Here is an 18,526-nt window from a genome sequence, read left to right on the forward strand (position 1 = left end):
AGAATTTAGCCAAATAAGTTAGGGACGTTCCAGGGACATAACTGGGAGGAGGTGAGTTAGCTGGAGCCAAAGAGCTATCCTAATGTTAGCTGGCTATAGTTATCGGCTAACTTTAAGATACCTGGCTATATTCAGTAGTGTGGCTGCATTATTAAATATTCCTCCAAAGTTAGCCAGATCTCTAAAGTTTTATCTAAAAAATGTATAACTGATCAGACACCACTCTTTCCAGTAGCATTGATAAAAAAAAAAAAAAGAAAGAAAAATTTGAAACAGGTTTAAGATTATTAACATCTTCAGGGTCAAGCAACGCCTTCTTCAAGGCAAGACAAACTATTGCCCTTTTAAGTAAGCCAGGTATATAATCCTGAGATAAGTTGGAATTCACTTTTGTAGTGATATAGTGACTCAGGTTCAACTGTTGTCATTTCACTTTAATTAGTAGGCATAGGATCAAGGGAAGAAGATGTCAAATTTATCTGACTCAGAGTTTTCCCAATTCCTACCTGAGTCATAGTGCTGAATTCTTCTTGTATCCTTTTAATCTTAAGATCGAAGGCCCTAGAAATTACCTCAGCAGTTAATGATATTGAATCCTGAGTTAAATGAACATGCTTATTAGGAAACTATGTAATGGCATTAAATAATTGTTTGGGTCGTTTTTCAGCCTGGTGATGCAGTTTTCATAAATATTCTTTTTCTAGCCTGTTTGTTTAGAGCTTAGACATCTGGCTGTATTCTGTTCTGTCATATACTTCTATCACACTCTTTCATGATGTCTCACCTGTTTTAATAAAATAAACCCCAAATGAAACCAAGGGGAATTACCTGGGGCTTTTGCCAGACAAAGTGAAGTTGGGGCACATTTTTCATATGAAATTTGAGTGTCTAAAGAAGACTCAACAAAATCCTCTGAAAATGTATCCAGTTCTTCCGCTAACACATCAGGGGTCATGTTCTTAGAATTCCTTACCTCCACTATTGCTTTATTATAAGTGGATGGAATCATTAATAGCTTAAACACAAATGTGACTCAATAGTGGTAATGGATGACAGTGTGAAGACTAATTAACAAACTGTACCTGGCAGGAGAAAATTAACTCCAATGTGTGCCCTGCCGTATGAGTTGGTTCATGAGAGCCCACAGAGTTGGATCCAGGTCTGCTACAGATAGCAAAAACTGAGAATCCAAAGATTTGGATGGATGATCTACATGTAAGCTGAAGACCTCTAATAATAAAAACAGGGAGCTTCTTACAGAGCACTCATTATTCACCTTAGTTAACTCTGTGTCAGGCTGTAGGCTCTGAGGCATATATCCACAGGATGAAAACTGCAATAATGATTTTATAAACTTATCCAGATAAGTGCAATATATATTTGCATGGCCTTTGCTTGATTTTGTGTGTTTACAACACTTCCGAGCTTGCAGATCACTGGATTACAATCTTGGTGATGGTTGCTTTCACCTTACATTGTAACATGTCTTATTTTTTGTTTGTCTGTCTTAAATTTGAATCTTTTGTACCAGTTATGTATGTTATTATGTGTATTGCTTAGGGCCTAGGCACAAGCAATTAACACATTTTAATAAATGCAAATGAATGTGTGCATAATTTGGAGGATACATTTGTGCATATTTTATCATTTGCTTATATCATTTATGCGCAGGATATAAAATACAGAAGTAGATTTTCATGTGCCTATATACACGTGTATATGGGCGCATGTGCAGCTGTTTGAAAGTTATCCTCCCAGAAAAGGCTTTCAACATTAGATAAGCCTAGGGTTAGATTTTAACATGGTAAACTGGGTTAGAAACTGGTTGGGTGACAGGCAAATGGAGTTTATTCCAAGAAAAGATCATCAGTGGAGCCCTTCTGGAATCTTTCCTGGGTCCTGTTCTTTTCAGTATTGTTATAAATGATATTGCAGAAGGTTTGGCAGAAAAGGTTGTCTTTTTGCTGGTAATACAAACACCGTCAACAAGTTGGACGCTTCAGAGGGAAGAGAAAAACATGAAAAAGTGATCTAAGAAGTTCAAAGCATGGTCAAACATTTGGCAACTAAGACTTAATGCAAAAACATGTAGAACTGGGCCTTTAGGTTGCAGAAATCCAAGACATTAGTATAAAATGAAGCTTTATTGAAGTTTATAATTCTAAAATGAATTATAAGCTTCCATAAAGTGTTTTTATGTGTGATTTTTATCTGTATGTGATTTGTTCATGAGTTTATATTATTAATGAGTGTATTGCTATAAACTGTGTTGGACCATTTTCTGGAAATTAGTGGCATGTAAGAAATGTAAAAATAAATAAATAAAATGGGAGGTGAGATACTGCTGTGCACCAAACAAGAGAGAAATTTTGGGCTGATTATATCTAATGACCTCAAGGTTGTGAAACAGTACAAGAAGACAGTGGGAAGAGCCAGAAGATTGCGAGAGTATACAATGATAGATATTACCAGTAGAAAATAAGAGCTTTTAATACTTCTGTTTAGGTCATTATGGTAAGATTGTGTCCAGTTCTGTAAGCCACATCTCCAAAAGGATATAGCTAGATTAACAGAAGTCTAGAAAAGAGCTAGGCTGCACCATAAGCCCTCTGAAAGGAGACTTAAGGGCCTAAATATGTGTATCCTAGAAGACAGAAGCAAGGGGATGATGGGATACATTCAGATACCTCAAAGGTATAAATCATGCACAAGAAATGGTGGGGAAAAAATCTGTAGAACTAGAGATTAGGAAACTGAAAAGGGTACATTCAGGAGTAACATTTCTTCACAGAGAAGTGGTGGATGCATGCATGCAACAGCCTATCCAAAGAGGTGTTAGAGGTAAAAAACAGTAATAGAATCCAAGAATGCATAGGATAAGCAGAGAGGTTCCCTGAATTTGAGAAAATGAGGGTAAAGGCCAAAGACTCGTAGGAATGAGCAGCATGAGATGGGCCTTGCAGACCTTATCAGCCATCATACTCTGTGCTTTTATGTTGTTTCACATTGCAAAAGAACTGACAATAAATCCTACATTAAATGTTATGACATTTTGCAGTTTCAATAAGATTTGCAGAATAAAAATGTTCGTTTTTGTTTTTAGTTTCATGGAGCAGGACATAAGAACATAAAAAATTGCCATGCTGGGTCAGACCAAGGGTCCATCAAGCCCAGCCTCCTGTTTCCAACAGTGGCCATTCCAGGGTACAAGACCCTGGCAAGTACCCAAACACTACGTATATCCCATGCTACTGATGCAATTAATAGCAGTGGCTATTAATTGCATCAGTAGCAGAAGCAGTGGAGGATATGAGAGGCAGTCAGAAAGGTAGAATAGAAGGATTCAAACAGTTTATTCCGTAATACTAAACAAAATTTTTTAAAAAGAGAGAAAATGAAAGATTTTTTTTAATTAACTATTTTTCTATAAATAAACCATATAAATTATACACCATTTTCAATTCAGCCTCCTTTTCCCTATCTTCTTATCTTTAAAAGTGCTCTGACTTTCTGCTTGGTCCATGAAAGAGCAGGTCCAGGAGCTCAGAAGATGGAGCTAGTCTCGTATTTCCTAAAATAATTATATTTCAGCTAGCATGAACTTGTGTATTAAATACTATGCACGCTATCTTCTGTAGCATTGGGGGGACAATGGCATGTGTAATTACAGAGAAAACCAGAATTCAGGAGCAACCACAGAGCCTCATGAAGAGAGTGGTATTAGTGTTCAGAGGGAAAAAGAGAAAAATCCAGAAAGTTCTAGAAAGAATATAGTACAGAGTATTAATAGACATATTGGTCTTGGAGGAAACTGTAAACTTTGTGGTTTGTGATAGCTTTTATTGGGCCAACATAAGAATTAACCAAAGATGTGAACATGAAGTGTAGAAACAGCTGAAGAAGGGACTTATGCAGCCATGAAATAATCACGTAGAAGAACATCTTTGGATAATTCTTATGTTAGTGAGACACCACAGTCTGCAAGTAATCCACTCAAAAGAATCGGTGATGTCTGGACTTATGAGCCAGATCTGTCATCGTGAAAAATCAAATTCTGTATTCCCGCATTTCTGATTCCATGAATCATTATCTTTATCTCTTCATTAATGCTTTCGTCTTCTTTCCGTTTAACAGGATTCCCTGGACACTCCTTAGAGATCCTCAAAACTGCAGCCTCCCAAACAATGTCGTGCAGCACTGTAGGGCCGGGGAAAGCTAAGGATACTAATGGAAACCTGCCAACAGAGAAGGACTTTGTGCAGGCTCTGCACCAGTTCATGAAGGACAGGCATACTCCCATTGAGAGAATTCCCAATCTTGGGTTTAAACAAAGTAAGTAAGCAGCTTATGTAGCCTGCTCCCCCTCTAACTACACTCCCCAGTCCAAGACTCCACCCTATTTATCAATCCAGAACGATGGCGTAGCCACGGGTGGGCCTCAGGTGCCTTTGTCCCCTCACTTTTGATGCAGCAGGATCATGTCCCATCTGAGTAAAGCCCTTTTAAAGGTACAGCAGCAGGAGGGCTTGGAGGCATTGGATTCACTGCCAGTCCATGATCCCCTGTGCTTTTAAGGAGGCTAACTTGAACGGGAAATACCACTGTCCTTCGGCTAGACATGTACATATTTGAGGCCACCGAAGTCTTTCTGTTTATTTTTGCCAGGTAATAATTGATCCCCTTTCCTCTCAGCCCCTTAAAAGTTCAGAGATGCCTGGGCTGGGTGGAAATCTGTTTACATAATTCTCCTTCAGCATCCTGAGAGATTAATCTCTGCATAAAGTAGCTGCCATAACTAGAGAGGGAGAATAAGAAACAGCAGAGACAGAGCAGGGAGAGAATAGAGACTCAGGAGATACAGAGAGGTTGATATTCAGTGCTACTTGGCCAGATAAATAGAGACTCATCTGGCTAAGTGGCCACTGCTGAATATCCGGTTATGTTCAGCGGGCGGGCGCCCCTTAGCAGGATAAGTCACTTATCCGGCTTAGTGGTTAGGGCGGGGAATGGGCAGAAAGGGGTGGCGCTTCTTATCTGATAAGTGCCGATATTTGGACTTAACCAATTAAGATAACAAGATAAATTACCCCTGCTCAATAGCAGGTCTAAACTTAGCAGACTATAACTTATCTGGCTAAGTAGCGTCGAATACTGGGATATTCAGTGTCATAGCCATCAACGGATTCTTCTGAATATTGAGCCAAGAGTGTTGCCAAAAACTTAAATGCATTTTGTACTCATTGCCATGAAGGCTCACATAGAATGGGGTACGGGATGGGGGTGGGGACAAGGAAGGAGGGGGGGGGGGGTCCGGTCACTCTGTCCACCTAAGTTAACATTGGACCTCACCAAAAAATGCAGTTCTAGTTACACCCCTGATCCAGAAGCCTTCCTTCCTACTCGCAGCCCAGAAACATTTCCCTTCTCTTCCACCCTAGAAAGCTTCTACTCATCCATTACCAGGACCTTCCAACTACAGCATATGTCTTTTTTGTTTTCTATTTTTTAGTTGACCTTTTTCTCTTATACAAAACAGTCCATGGCTTGGGAGGCTATGACCAGGTAAGTCTTGGACTTCCTTTCTACCTATTTAGTTCCCATGTTTCCGTAATTGTTTAGTACTGCCATGAATCTGGCAAAGTAGAGTGTGGTATATTCCTATAGTTTAGTTTAATTTAGTTTAGTTTATTGTCTGCTTTTTTCACAAACACGAAAGCAATTTACCACACAGCAAATCATATAATGCATAATAAAAACACAAGCTAATATATAAAGAAATCCTATATAACATTTAAAGCATAGAATAGAATTGTTAGGAGGAAGTGACGTCACCCTCAGGGATGGCTGCTTAATCTGTGAGCTCCTCCAACCTTCCTAAGCATCCCCACGATATCTTACCATCCGAATCGCTGCCTTTCACTAAAAGTACTTACTATTGTTGCTCCATCCCGCCCGAATGACTACGCGGCGAAAACAAATTGATTTTCGCAAATATTCTTATCAAAAACTGGAGGTGGAGCACGGGCCTACTCTGGGAGGCGAAATGGCGGATCAGGAGATGGCTGATGACGGAACGGCAAATCAGGAGGCTTCGGCTGGAAATGATAACGGGGTTTTGCCGACTAAAATAGAAATGAAAAACTGGTTTTCTGAAATAAAAAAGGAACTTGCCTCGAACACGAGGGACATCATGGAGTCGATAGAGGAGCTCAAAGGGGAGCTGGCTGAACATGGCCGCCGTATCTTTGAGCTGGAAACCCGAGTGGATGCCTCGGAGGACCATGTTAAAAAACTTCGGGACAATCAGTCGAGCACTCAGGCGGATGTAGAACGGATAAACGAAAAGCTAGAGGACCTTGAAAACCGCTCGAGAAGAAATAACTTACGGTTTCGCGGCGTGCCGGACTCCCCAGATAGCCCAGACTGTACTTCGGTGGTTCAACAGATTTGTAATATGCTGCTCGAATCTGACTCCACAAGGCCCGTAGATGCTATGACCAGTGAAATAAAAATTGATCGTGCCCATAGGGTCATGGGACCCCGAGTTGGTAATAAGCCCAAAGACCTTCTCGCTTGTTTCCACGACTTTTATATTAAAGAACAGATACTGAGTATTGCAAGGAAGCAGGCCACGTGGCAATGGCAGGGGGAAGCCATAATGGTATTCGCTGATTTATCTCCCATTACTGTTAAGCGGCGCCAGGAGATGCAGCCAGTTACTAAATTGCTGAGGGATGAAAATATACGATATCGATGGCTGTATCCCTTTGGATTAAGCTTCACTTTGAAAGGTGAAACTCACCGCGTTAAATCTTTATCGGAAGCGGCGACCCTTCTTCACATCGCAGGCTTCTCTGGATTTGATCAGTTCCGAAAGGCGCCACAAGCGAATGTTCGAAGAGACGAGCATCCTAAATGGCAACGGGTGCAGAAAGGGGATAAACGGCTGAGACGCAACGCAGACCTCCCTGCTCATCAACAGGCCAAAACTTGAGAGACTGGTCTCTGTAAACGCTTTGGGGGTATTACCGGTGCTGCGGGCATAAGGTGTCAGTGGATGGTTTTTTCTATATTTGATATATGAGTTTGCAATTTATAAGGGGAACTTTTTGTAAACATTGATGTTTAACTGTTATAGTTGGTTGGATTGGACAGGCAGTCTCACGGAGATGATTTCTTCCTCCCTTCAGATATCTATTTGGATGTTGGTTACATACCAAATGGAGGGGATAGGGGTAGCGCGGGAGGGGGGAGGGGGAATGGGAACGGGGGTACTTCTCAGAATTAATATGGAGCTCCAACACTTTAATTATACTAAGAGGCGATCATTAGTTATCATTGGCTACGTGGGCACTGTCATGCACCTTGGCAGGCTGGGGGCTGTCCTCCTCTCAGGAGATGCGACGGAATATGACTGTTTTCAGGGTCCGTCATGGTAGTGTTGACGCTCTTGTCCCTTAACGTTAAGGGTCTGAACTCCCCATATAAGCGGCACTGCCTTTATTCTGACTTACTACACCATGGGGCCTCAATTATTTTTCTTCAGGAGACGCATTTAAAAAAGCGATATGAATCTCTTTTGAAAAACCAGGCTTACCCTGCACAGTATTGGGCAGCTAGACCCCTCAGCCATAAATACCTAGGGGTTGGGATCTTAATCTCTAAAGACGTAATGTATGAGGAGGTGGCCTGCCACAGGGATCCCGAGGGCAGATATTTAATGCTTATTATTAATATTGGAGGGGAAAAGTTTACTTTTGTTAATATCTATGCTCCTAACTCCGGACAGGGGGCATTTCTCCATCGCATTAGCCACTTGCTAGAGCAATACAGTGAGGGGCATTTAGTGGTGGGAGGTGACTTCAACCTTACCCTCAACCCCCATTTGGACAACTCTAGGGGTTGTGCTACCTCTTCTGGTAATGATCGCAGAATTTTTAAGTCCTTGGTATCCCAGTGGCATTTGATTGATGTTTGGCGCTGCTGGAATCCTAGGGTTAAAGGTTATACGTTTTATTCCAAAGTGCACCAGACGTATTCTCGGATTGATATGTTCTTAATCTCTAAAAGCTGTGTTAATTTAGTAGAAAATCCTGTGCTGGGACCTAGTACCTGGTCAGATCATGGCCCTGTGATGTGTCGAGTAACGATTAGTTCCTATGATAAAGGTCTCCAATATTGGAAGTTAAATGAGAGTTTGTTGGATGATGATTCGTTTGTGCAACAGCTGCACACGGTGATCCAGGAGTACCTGGAGCACAATGACACAGCTGACATTTCTCCCATGACGCTGTGGGACTGCTTAAAAGCAGTTCTCCGAGGCAAGCTTATCGCTAGAGGGACGTATTTAAAAAAAGAACGCAATCAAGCCAAAACAGACATTCTACAACTTTTACATACTTTAGGGTTACAACACCAAAGATCTGGAACCCCCGCATTACTGGAGGAGATGAATAGCCTGAGGGCAAAGTTGGAAAAACTAGAATCAGCCCAGATAGCACATAAGTTAACGATTACTAGACAACTGTATTATGAAGGGGGAAATAAAGCAGGGAAACAATTAGCAAGAAAACTTAAGACTCAACAACTGCAGAATAATATCCTCAAAATAAAAGATGAGAATGGAAATATGGTCACATCCAACACAGAAATCAGGAAGCGATTTATAAGATTTTACTCTACTTTATATACTGCTGAAGGACAAATTCAATTGGCGATGATAGATTCTTATTTAGCCCAGACCTCACTTCCGGCCATTTCTCAGGCTATCCAGGAATCTTTAGACCGTAACATTTCCCCGGCTGAAGTTGCCTGGGCTATAAAACATTTGAAAATGGGGAAATCTCCGGGACTGGACGGGTACACTGCTGTTTTTTATAAAAAGTTTAGTGGCTTAATTACTCCCGTCTTAGTAACACTCTTTAATGCCCTTCAGGGAGACCTCTCCCTTTCTACTACCGCTAACCTAGCTGGGGTGACTATATTGGTGAAACCTGGAAGGGACCCTACTAATTGTGGATCTTACCGACCCATTTCCCTTATAAATTTAGATATGAAGATTTTAGCGAAAATTCTGGCGAACAGGTTAAATAATTATCTCCCTCAAATTATACATACGGATCAATCGGGATTTATTCCAGGACGTATGGCGTCAGACAACGTTCGGAAAATTATAGACCTTATAGGGCTGGCTCGTGCGGAGAATATTCCCTTGGCTCTTTTGGCAATTGATGCTGAAAAAGCTTTTGACATGGTCCACTGGCCCTTTTTGTTTCAAACGATGGCGGCTTTCAAATTTGGAGAGCGATTCATTCGATGGGTAAGGAAATTGTATGAGGCGCCTCAGGCCTGTTTGAAAATTAATGGGGGTTATTCTTCTCCCTTTGGCGTGGGTCGAGGCACTCGTCAGGGGTGTCCTCTATCTCCTCTCTTATTTGCCATCTTTTTAGAACCCTTTACACAACATATTAGGACTAATACCCAGATTCATGGGCTGGGAACGGGGTCTTTTTACTCTAAAATGTCCCTTTTTGCGGACGACATTTTGTTTACCATCACTGACCCCAAAACCTCTCTTGCGGCACTTACAGCAGAGATGAAGTCCTTCAGTGAGGTGTCCGGTTTTAAAGTAAACTGGGACAAATCTGAATTGCTCAATGTTACTATCCCAGCCACGCTAGTGGACCAGCTTAAAAAGTCGCATCCATTTAAATGGGCCAATGGGAAATTGAAATACTTGGGAATATATATTGGTAACCACGCTGATCTCTTTCAGCTTAATTATCCCCCCTTGTTATTTAAAATTTATAAAGAGCTAGAGGAGTGGGATCGCTACCACATTTCGTGGTTGGGGCGCTTGGCCATTATAAAGATGAACATTTTACCCAGACTTTTATATCTTTTCCAGACCTTACCCATAGTGGTGCCCACCAAATTGATTCATAAGTGGCAATGCAGGTTGTTTAAATTTCTATGGCGGGCTAAACAGCCCAGGATTAAAAAGTCCCTATTATACTTCCCCAAATCTCAGGGTGGATTGGGGATGCCATACTTACTAGGCTACCACGGGGCGGCACATTTGAAGGCGGCAGTGGATTGGCACAACTCCCAGTTAGTAAAGCCCTGGGTGCAGTTAGAACAGGAACTTGTGGGGGGTCTCCCTTTATCTGCTCTTTTATGGCAACAGAGAACAACCTGGAGTCCGAGGCCTGCACTGCCCGAGACTGTACAAGCGACGCTGGCTGTGTGGAACAGATGGCGGACTGTGTTGGTGAAAAACTGTGTTGTTTTTTCAAGCACACATTTGTTCCACCACCAAGCTTTTTCCCAAGTAGGGCAGTCACGGAGGGCTTCCCGTTGGCAGTCCCTGGGCGTCCTTAGGGTGGCACACCTGTGGGATCCGGGGGGCTTTGTTTCATTTCCTGTTCTACAAGAACGTTATCACCTGGACTCTAGAGACTATTACTTTTATTTACAAACGTGCCATTTCATGAAACATACTCTCAAGATAGGGGCTACTCCCCTGAGTTTGTCTCCTTTTGAAGCGATGTGTCGGCAGGCTTCCAAGGTTCGTCGCCATATCTCCCAACTTTATACATTAATAGTGAGTGGCCCCTCAACTCCTGCATTGCATATCACGGCGTGGGAGAGGGACTTGGGAGTCTCTTGGACGTTGGATGCTTGGAAACGTCTCTCCCATTCGCTGGGGAAGGGTTTAATCTCCGCTGCCCATATAGAAAATGGTTACAAGATGCTATTTCGGTGGCACTGGACGCCGGTGAGATTACACCGCATTCAACCAACTCAATCTCCATTGTGCTGGAAACTTTGCCAAGGCATGGGCACTTTTATCCATTTGTGGTGGGAGTGTCCTAAATTACAAATCTACTGGGACTCCATCTCAGATTGGTTAACAACAGTCTTGGGAAGGCCCATTTCTCTTTCACCCGCTCAAGCATTACTCAATAAAGACAATCCCGATTATTCCAGATATCAAAATATTTTTATTAAATATACAGTGACTGTAGCGCGAGGGGCTCTTGCCCGTTTATGGAAAGACCCACAGATGCCTTGTATTCAGGATATACACAAACTTATGATAGCGACCCATACTTTAGGGGAAATAACAGCATATAAACACAAAACTCTGCCCACCTTTAAGAAAATATGGTCTTTTTATGAAAAATGGAAACTTTCTGTCCCCTCCTCTTAAGGAGGGTGATGAAGTGGGATCCTCATCCTGTGAGGGTGGGGGCCTAGGCCTATAGCCTCTACCGGTTTGGAGTTATTGCCCCAGTCTGGTTATTATGGCACGGGCCTCCCATGTCTGTAGCTATATACAGGAGATAACTACATATGGTATAAATGAGAAGTTCGGGGGGGGAGGGATGGGGGGGGAGTTATAGGATGTTAAGCATAAACATGTTTTCTGGCTTTTCTGTTTGTGTACTGTGTACTATGCTGGGACCTTCATATGTAGCCTTTCTGTACGCTTATGCTTGTATTTCCCGCTATGGTACAATACTTTGTATGTTCCAGTTTTGCCAGTTAATAAAAATATTACAAATTAAAAAAAAAAAAAGAATAGAATTGTTAAAATTAAAAGCAATATAACTATATAAAGAATGGAGGGATATATTAAGAAGAATAGTAAAGCCATGAATCGGAATTTGGCATAGTGGAATTAAGAATTCTTTTCCTAATACTATGGATCTGGCAGAACCAGCCTAAGCTCTAGGCCAATTAGGCAGCCACCTAATAAGTCACATTTTTTTGGGACCGTGGCACTGCGAAAGGACTGGCGGCAGTACACATACTGCACATTGGTGACCCCAGTGCCAGTATTAACCCAATCTGATGTGAGTAGGGAGGTGGAGGCACATGCAGTGCCTGCTCAACCCCACTTGTCTCCTAGTGTCACCTGTTATCTATATCACCTCTGCGGCCCAAATCAAATATTCCTTCCTGTTGCTTATTGGAGACGGGTGTCCTTTGGGTTTGCAGAGACACCGTTTCTTGGTGAAATGGCAGCTGCAGGGAATGACTTCTTGGAACACACAGTGCCGGCAGTGAGGGAACGTGGGAATCACATGCGCAGGAGAGACATTACGGCTGGTCTCTTGTTTCCGTCCGTGGTGCCCCGGGAGTGACTGAGGACAAGACAAGTCCTGCTGTGCAGGTTTTATGTTGGTTGGAGTGCCGAACTAAGCCGATAGGAGGCAAGGAAACAGAGAGAGAGAGGGATAAAATTGATGTGGATAGGGCTGGAAGGAGAGAGAAAGGGGATGATGCAGGGATTGGGGAGAAGAGTGATGGAGGCTGCAAGGCCTGGATGGGAGAGAAAGAGGGGACTGCTGAGGGGGTGGCTGGAGCAGTGCTGGGGCTGGGAAGAAGAGAGGTGTTGGGGGAGAGGGGGAACCCAGGACTGAGAGAGAGAGGATGCTCCTGCTGCTCTGAGGGGTGAAGAGAGAGGAAGGTACTGGCAGGAAAGAAAAAGAAAGGAAGATGCTGGGCCGAGGTGGGGAGAGAGAGAGAGAGAGAGAAGGGAGTGGTTAGTGGTGCTCCCGCCATTGCCAAAGGAGATAATGATTTGCACGATATTACATTCTGAACGTGAATTGTGTCTGCATGTGGTGGGGAAGCAGGGCATAGCTGAAGGTTTGCCTAGGGCATCTCTAGTACTCTTGCCCTGGCCCTGGGATCGGGTATTACATAGAAAGATATTTCCATGGCAGTGTTATGGATTTGGCAAACTGGCGTGTTTTTGCCCGTGGTGATTCTATTGATTTGGTCTAGTATACTGTGGCATTCCCGTGGTAAACACAATAGACTTGGGATTCTGTAGTGAGATCTTTTGTGAGCATGATAAGGATCTGGTACTCTGCACTGTGATATTTCCAAAGTGATACCACAGCAATCATAAATTAATTTTGCTTACGCTTTCCTACGGAAAGTCTAACAAGCAGATAAAGTTCTGCAGAATGCAACATTATGTATTATAGTATTATTGATGCAAGAAGACGGGCTGAGCATTTCCTGTCTTTTATGAGCATTTTTCTTACATTTTTTGTTTTTTTTTAATGCCTGCTGTTGTATAACATTGTCAATATGTACTTTACCTTACCATATCCGCACACTGGGTAGGCGTTCTTGCTGAACATGCATTGTTCACAAACTGAGGATGGGCAAACATTCTGCTTGCTCATAGGAATTGAATCAATTGCTTTTGGAAAGAGGAATGTTTAGAAAAAGGTTTCAGCATTAGCACAGCCAGCTACAGAGTTCTTTCATCATAATAACCTGTAGTGGGGAAGGCAGACAAAACCTCCACCCACCTACAGTTAATTGTTGCTAGAATCTGCAGGCAGGGGGGCCGGTGCACCTGAGACTTATCCTGTCTCTGCCAACCCTCAGGGGTCAGTTGCAGTTTAACAGGGCATTAGTGAGAGCAAGAAAACCCATAAAGTTTATATGGTAGGGACCATATAAGAATTATCATGAGCAGCTAAGTTAACTTTTTCAGTTTTTATGAGCTACCATTATATCTTATTAGCACCGTTTTATGATTGAATACGGTGTTGCATACAAAAAAAAAATATTTAAAAAATTTAATTTAAAGGTCCATTAGGACATTCTAGCTCCAGGATATTTAAGTTTAATAATCCCTGGTGCCCATAGGACCGACAAACTTTATGTGAAAAGCACATTCAGTTTATAAGATAGCATACTACTTCTGCAGAGCAACTGTGGGATTTTAGAATATTGGTTTTGACATTTTCCCAGAAAGTCAACTGGGCTTTTGTCTATACAGTTTTAGTAATGGTGTAAAAAAAAAAATCTTAATTTAATTTCAATACATCCTGAAGCAATACAGTGTAATTAGAGCTGTTTGGGGGGAAACATTCACCTGAAGTCACTTTGCTGCTGCAACGGCCAACAACACAAGAATGCTGGGTCAAACCAGTGATCCACTGAGCCCAGCATCCTGTCTCTGACTGCGGACAGTCCGGATTATTTGGAGCTACCCAGCAGATCCAGGCAGAAATACCCATTCCCTGATGCTCTGTCCCCGAAATAAGCAGCAGGTTGGAGCTGTATAGCTTGCACAATTAAAATCCCAGTTCCTGAAGAGCCTACCACCAGATACAAATCATGAGAGATTCCTAAAATTACTAGAATACCCCAACATGCACACAATTTCTCTTTTACTGTAAAATTTCACTACTTGGAAGAATATTTCTTAAAACTAACAAAAACATTTTTCCCTTTCTAAATCCATATTTGTCCAGTCTGGCAGACCTGGTTTCTGAATTTGGAGGCATCAGTGCTACAGAAAAAGGTTAGAGAAAAAGACTGTGGAGTCAATTCTCTGCCACCATTTTGGTCCTCCACTTGGCAAATCATGCTAGATAGTCAGGGCATGTTAAACATCAGCAGTCAGAAAAGAATGTATTCAGTGGATAATCGAGGCTGGTGGATATCCATTCGGCACAGTTTAGTAAAAGAAATTTGGGGCACAGAGGAGGCAGAGTCACCATAGATGCTCCTTTGATTCCCTCAACTCTGCCCCAAAAAGAATGGGGGGGGGTTGGTATTAACCCCCACACTAATGCAACTTTTATTTGCCTACTGGAGCTTTCCATCCAGAATATGCATGTTCCCACCCTAGAGCAGGACTACATATTTGGCCATCCATTTTTTGCCGCACAACGTCTGTTATCTTATATGTGAGGAAACGTGAACATTATTTTCTTTTCCTCCCATGAAAATTCACTGCAGTCAGGCTTCTGCTTCCTTCTTTGTGAAGAAAAGCATCAGAACAGACATTGCCTTCATAATATAATTTGATAACATAGCACAAGTAAATGCTGAAAACTCCCTGCTTCTAATTTTATGCAAGGACATCCAGATCCTTTGCTTAATGTGTACAAAACTATATTCTTAATTCCTAATCCTTTTTTCATTTTTCTTTTAAGAAAGCTTTTAATTGCTGTATATTTATTCTCTGCTAGAGCCCAAGGCTAAGCAGACTCTCAGAACTAAAATAACCCAAATTTATCATAGCTCTGAGGGCACTGCTGGAGCTCAGGATTCAACAGGATCTACACAACATATTATTTCCTAAAATCAGACGTAATCTCTTAATATTATTCCCTGAGACTGCAATTCTACATCAATATATAAAAATAAAAAAGGAAAATAAAATATCCTCCCTACTAAATTTGTAATAAGAGACAGATATTGTAAACTATAAATAGAAAAAGGTTTATTGATTGCAATTCCCTGTATTAAGGGACTGCAGGTAACAGGGTTACAAATGAAATGTAATAGCCCTATATGGCCACAGGAGGGTGGCAAAAAGTTATTCTCTTGTGCTAAAGCACTAAAAACGTTATATTTATGGAAGATCTTAAATTTGATATTCCATTAATAATCATATCGTTTGTTCTAATTTATCATAATTTATCATCTGTACATTCTTTCAGAACTGTCAGGGAAAAACATGTTTCACAGAGTGATGTTTTTATGCTAGATGATCTTTAAGTCTAAAATCATATCATTACATATCCCAGAGATTTTGAAGCAAATTGTCAGGCTGTGTTGTAGAGTATACCTGCAGGAATTCTTCTATGTGGTGGTCTCTCGGGGATAGTTTTTGCGCGGTTGAATCTGCAGGTCTCTGGTCTTTCTCTCTGAATCTCTGTGCTCTTCTCCATGTGAATCTGAATCTTCTTATAGTTTCTGGTAGGACTGTAGCAATGCTGGTCACATGTTGAAAAATGTATATTGACCTCTTAGAAAGCAGGTTATTGATTGAGACTGCCAATTCTTCAGATAGTAGGAAGGAGAGAAAAGCCAGTGTACAGGCCTTTGAGGTGATTACTGTCCAGCTTTCATTTGTATTGAACTGAATAAGACTTGTTTCTTCAGCCATTTTTATATCTCAGAGCATGATGCCCATTGTTTCAAATGTTCATAATTCAGCACAACACATAAGGATTGCTAGGATTCCTTATTAAATAAATGTGTTCCCTTAACAAAAGGTTATATTAATTAAGTAAATTATCAGAAATTTCATGCACTGCATGAAACTGGAAGCTGCTAAAACATTAACAGTCTGAGTTGCTTAGAAACATTTATATACTTTACATTTTTAACATAATAGCAGTGAATTTTCCAAGAGTCACACACAAAAATTAGCATATACATGCCTAAGTAGCATTTACTTCTGCAATTGCTATTTTCTTAACATTGAAAATCCACACATAATTTAGGTTCATGTGTACATATATGTGCATAAAAAGGAAGGGGTGTAGGGACGTTCTGGAGTGGGGCCAACATTTATGTGCATAAATTGCTAATTTAAAAGACACTTAAACCTGTTCAATTGGCAACTTACATAATTTTATACCTGCTAATTATTTTGCACAAGTGATGTTAAACATGTTAATTTGCACTATTGGCTGGGTGGGAGGTCTGTGTAAACTAGTGGAAATTCAGGCTGAAGAACCAGGTGGGTGTCGAAGACCTGGAGAAGGACTGGGCAAACTGGTGGAATAATTAGTTATCTGGTAATTTCAATTATGTGCAGATGTTTTAAAATATACTGAATTTTGTGTGTAAATTGGATTTTACATGATTAAATCCTACTTTATTTTTGCACGTAAAATATATGTACGTACATTTTTAAAATAGGCAGGAAAAATACATGTTACATGCACTGAAATACTCATGTTCAATACATTGCAGGTATTTGTACATAAGCATGCATATGAGAAAGAGATACGCATATTTTGTGGTATGTGCATATGTGATACATGTAGGTTATAAAATCTGTCGTAGATCTGTGCATAGCCTTATACACATATATAGCTGTTATGCACAGTTGTTTGAAACCTATCCTCCCTGTGTCTGCTGTTATGTTTTTGTAAGACTGTGAACCCTGGGCTGAGATGAGAGGTGTCACCGCCCACAGGGAGGAGCCCTGTGAGCCTCACTGTCAGCAGGCGTAGTCTCAGTAGCGTGGACACAGCTAGAAGTAGAGACTTTATTATGAAGGAAGGAAAAAGTAATGTCCACAGAGCTGGAGATGTAATAGTACAGTCCTGAGCAATGGGGAATACCCAGAGCAAGGCCACAGATGAGAAGATCCGGTAATGACTCGCGGAGCGGGGTTCTCCAGGGATCCCCTCTGACAAGTGTAGGCACCTCAGGAATACAGATCGGGTAGTGGCCCACGGAGCGGGGTATGCTGAGGAAGTCTGTACAGAAGATGTTGAAGAACTGTTAGAGATGCCGGAACCCGGAAGTGGCTCCCATAGTTGGTGTGTCACTACTCTGCAGCGCAAGAAAAGCTGAATAGTTTCTCCTGAAGAAAAGGTGGTAGTGGCCCGAGGCTCGGAGTACACCGTGGGAAATCATCAATAGAGTTTGTATAGTAGAAGACAGTAGAGGTACTCACAAGAGATGGTTACAGGAGAGAGAGAGACCTGAGAAGCAGGTCTGGTAGCAGTCAGGCAGGTAGGCCTGGGGCATTGCAAAGGCCGAAGGGCATGACTAAATATTCAAAATGGCCGTCACGGGTATTAAATGCTGTCTTCCATTTATCGCCCTGGCATATTTGGACCAAGTTTATGCCCCTCTGAGGTCCAGCTTTGTGAATATTTTGGCCCCTTGGAGCCGATCAAAGAGTTCAGAGATCAATGGCAATGGATAGCGGTCCTTCATGGTGATCTCATTTAAGCCACGGTAGTCTATACATGGGCGAAGGGATCCAGCCTTCTTATCCACAAAAAAAGAATCCGGCTCCAGCTGGAGATTTAGAAGGCCGAATGAAACCCTTCGCCAAGTTCTCTTGAATATAGGCGACATAGCCTGGGTCTCAGACAGTGAAAGTGGATACACCCTTCCTCTGGGAGATTCAGAGTTAGGTACTAAGTTGATGGCGCAGTCAAAGGATCGGTGAGGGGGCAGAGTAGCTGCTGCCTTCTTAGAGAACACGTCTTGATAGGATGAATATTGCTGAGGTAGGCCCGGAAGGGAGGTAGCAGTGGTCAAGCATGGCATGGGAGTGACCACTTGTAGGCATTTTCCAGAGCAATCTCTTCCCCATTTGGATAGTTCCAAGGTGTTCCAATCAAACTGGGGTGAGTGCGTCTTTAATCATGGTAATCCAAGTACTACCGGGTGTATAGCTTTATCCAAGACCAGGAAGGAGATGGTCTCCGAGTGGAGCGACGCTGTGTAGTGACGAGTAGGTTGAGTAGAATAAGAGATCTCACCAGGAAGTGGCTCGCCATGTATGGATGATATCAGCAGTGGCGTAGGTGTCTGGACAGTGGGGATTCGTAGGTGCTCTACGAGTTGTCTGAGTATGAAGTTTCCCCCGGCACGGAGTCTACTAGGACTAATGTGTGGAATTCGAAATGATGGAGACTGGAAGAGTCAGTGGAGGAGATGGAGAAGTTAGACCTAGGAGGAATCCTCCAGCAGATCCTAGGTCTGCGAGTTTCCTGGACAGATAGGG

At 42.0% G+C, this 18,526-nt stretch overlaps 1 protein-coding gene across 2 annotated transcripts in view; it reads left to right on the top strand.

Annotated features, from left to right (window-relative positions):
- Window positions 1–18,526, top strand: part of LOC115087814 — a 123,478-nt gene that overhangs the window by 25,779 nt on the left and 79,173 nt on the right. Inside the window, exons 2-3 of one of the 2 annotated variants that reach the window (XM_029595413.1) lie at window positions 4,135–4,332; window positions 5,510–5,562. The exons of the other annotated variant lie outside the window; for it this stretch is intronic. Coding sequence (XP_029451273.1) covers window positions 4,185–4,332; window positions 5,510–5,562 — 201 coding nt within the window. The 5' untranslated portion in view covers window positions 4,135–4,184. The remainder of the gene's footprint in view (window positions 1–4,134; window positions 4,333–5,509; window positions 5,563–18,526) is intronic. 2 annotated transcript variants of the gene reach the window in all.

Source organism: Rhinatrema bivittatum, chromosome 1 (genome assembly GCF_901001135.1).
Source record: "Rhinatrema bivittatum chromosome 1, aRhiBiv1.1, whole genome shotgun sequence".
Taxonomy (NCBI): Eukaryota; Metazoa; Chordata; class Amphibia; order Gymnophiona; family Rhinatrematidae; genus Rhinatrema; species Rhinatrema bivittatum.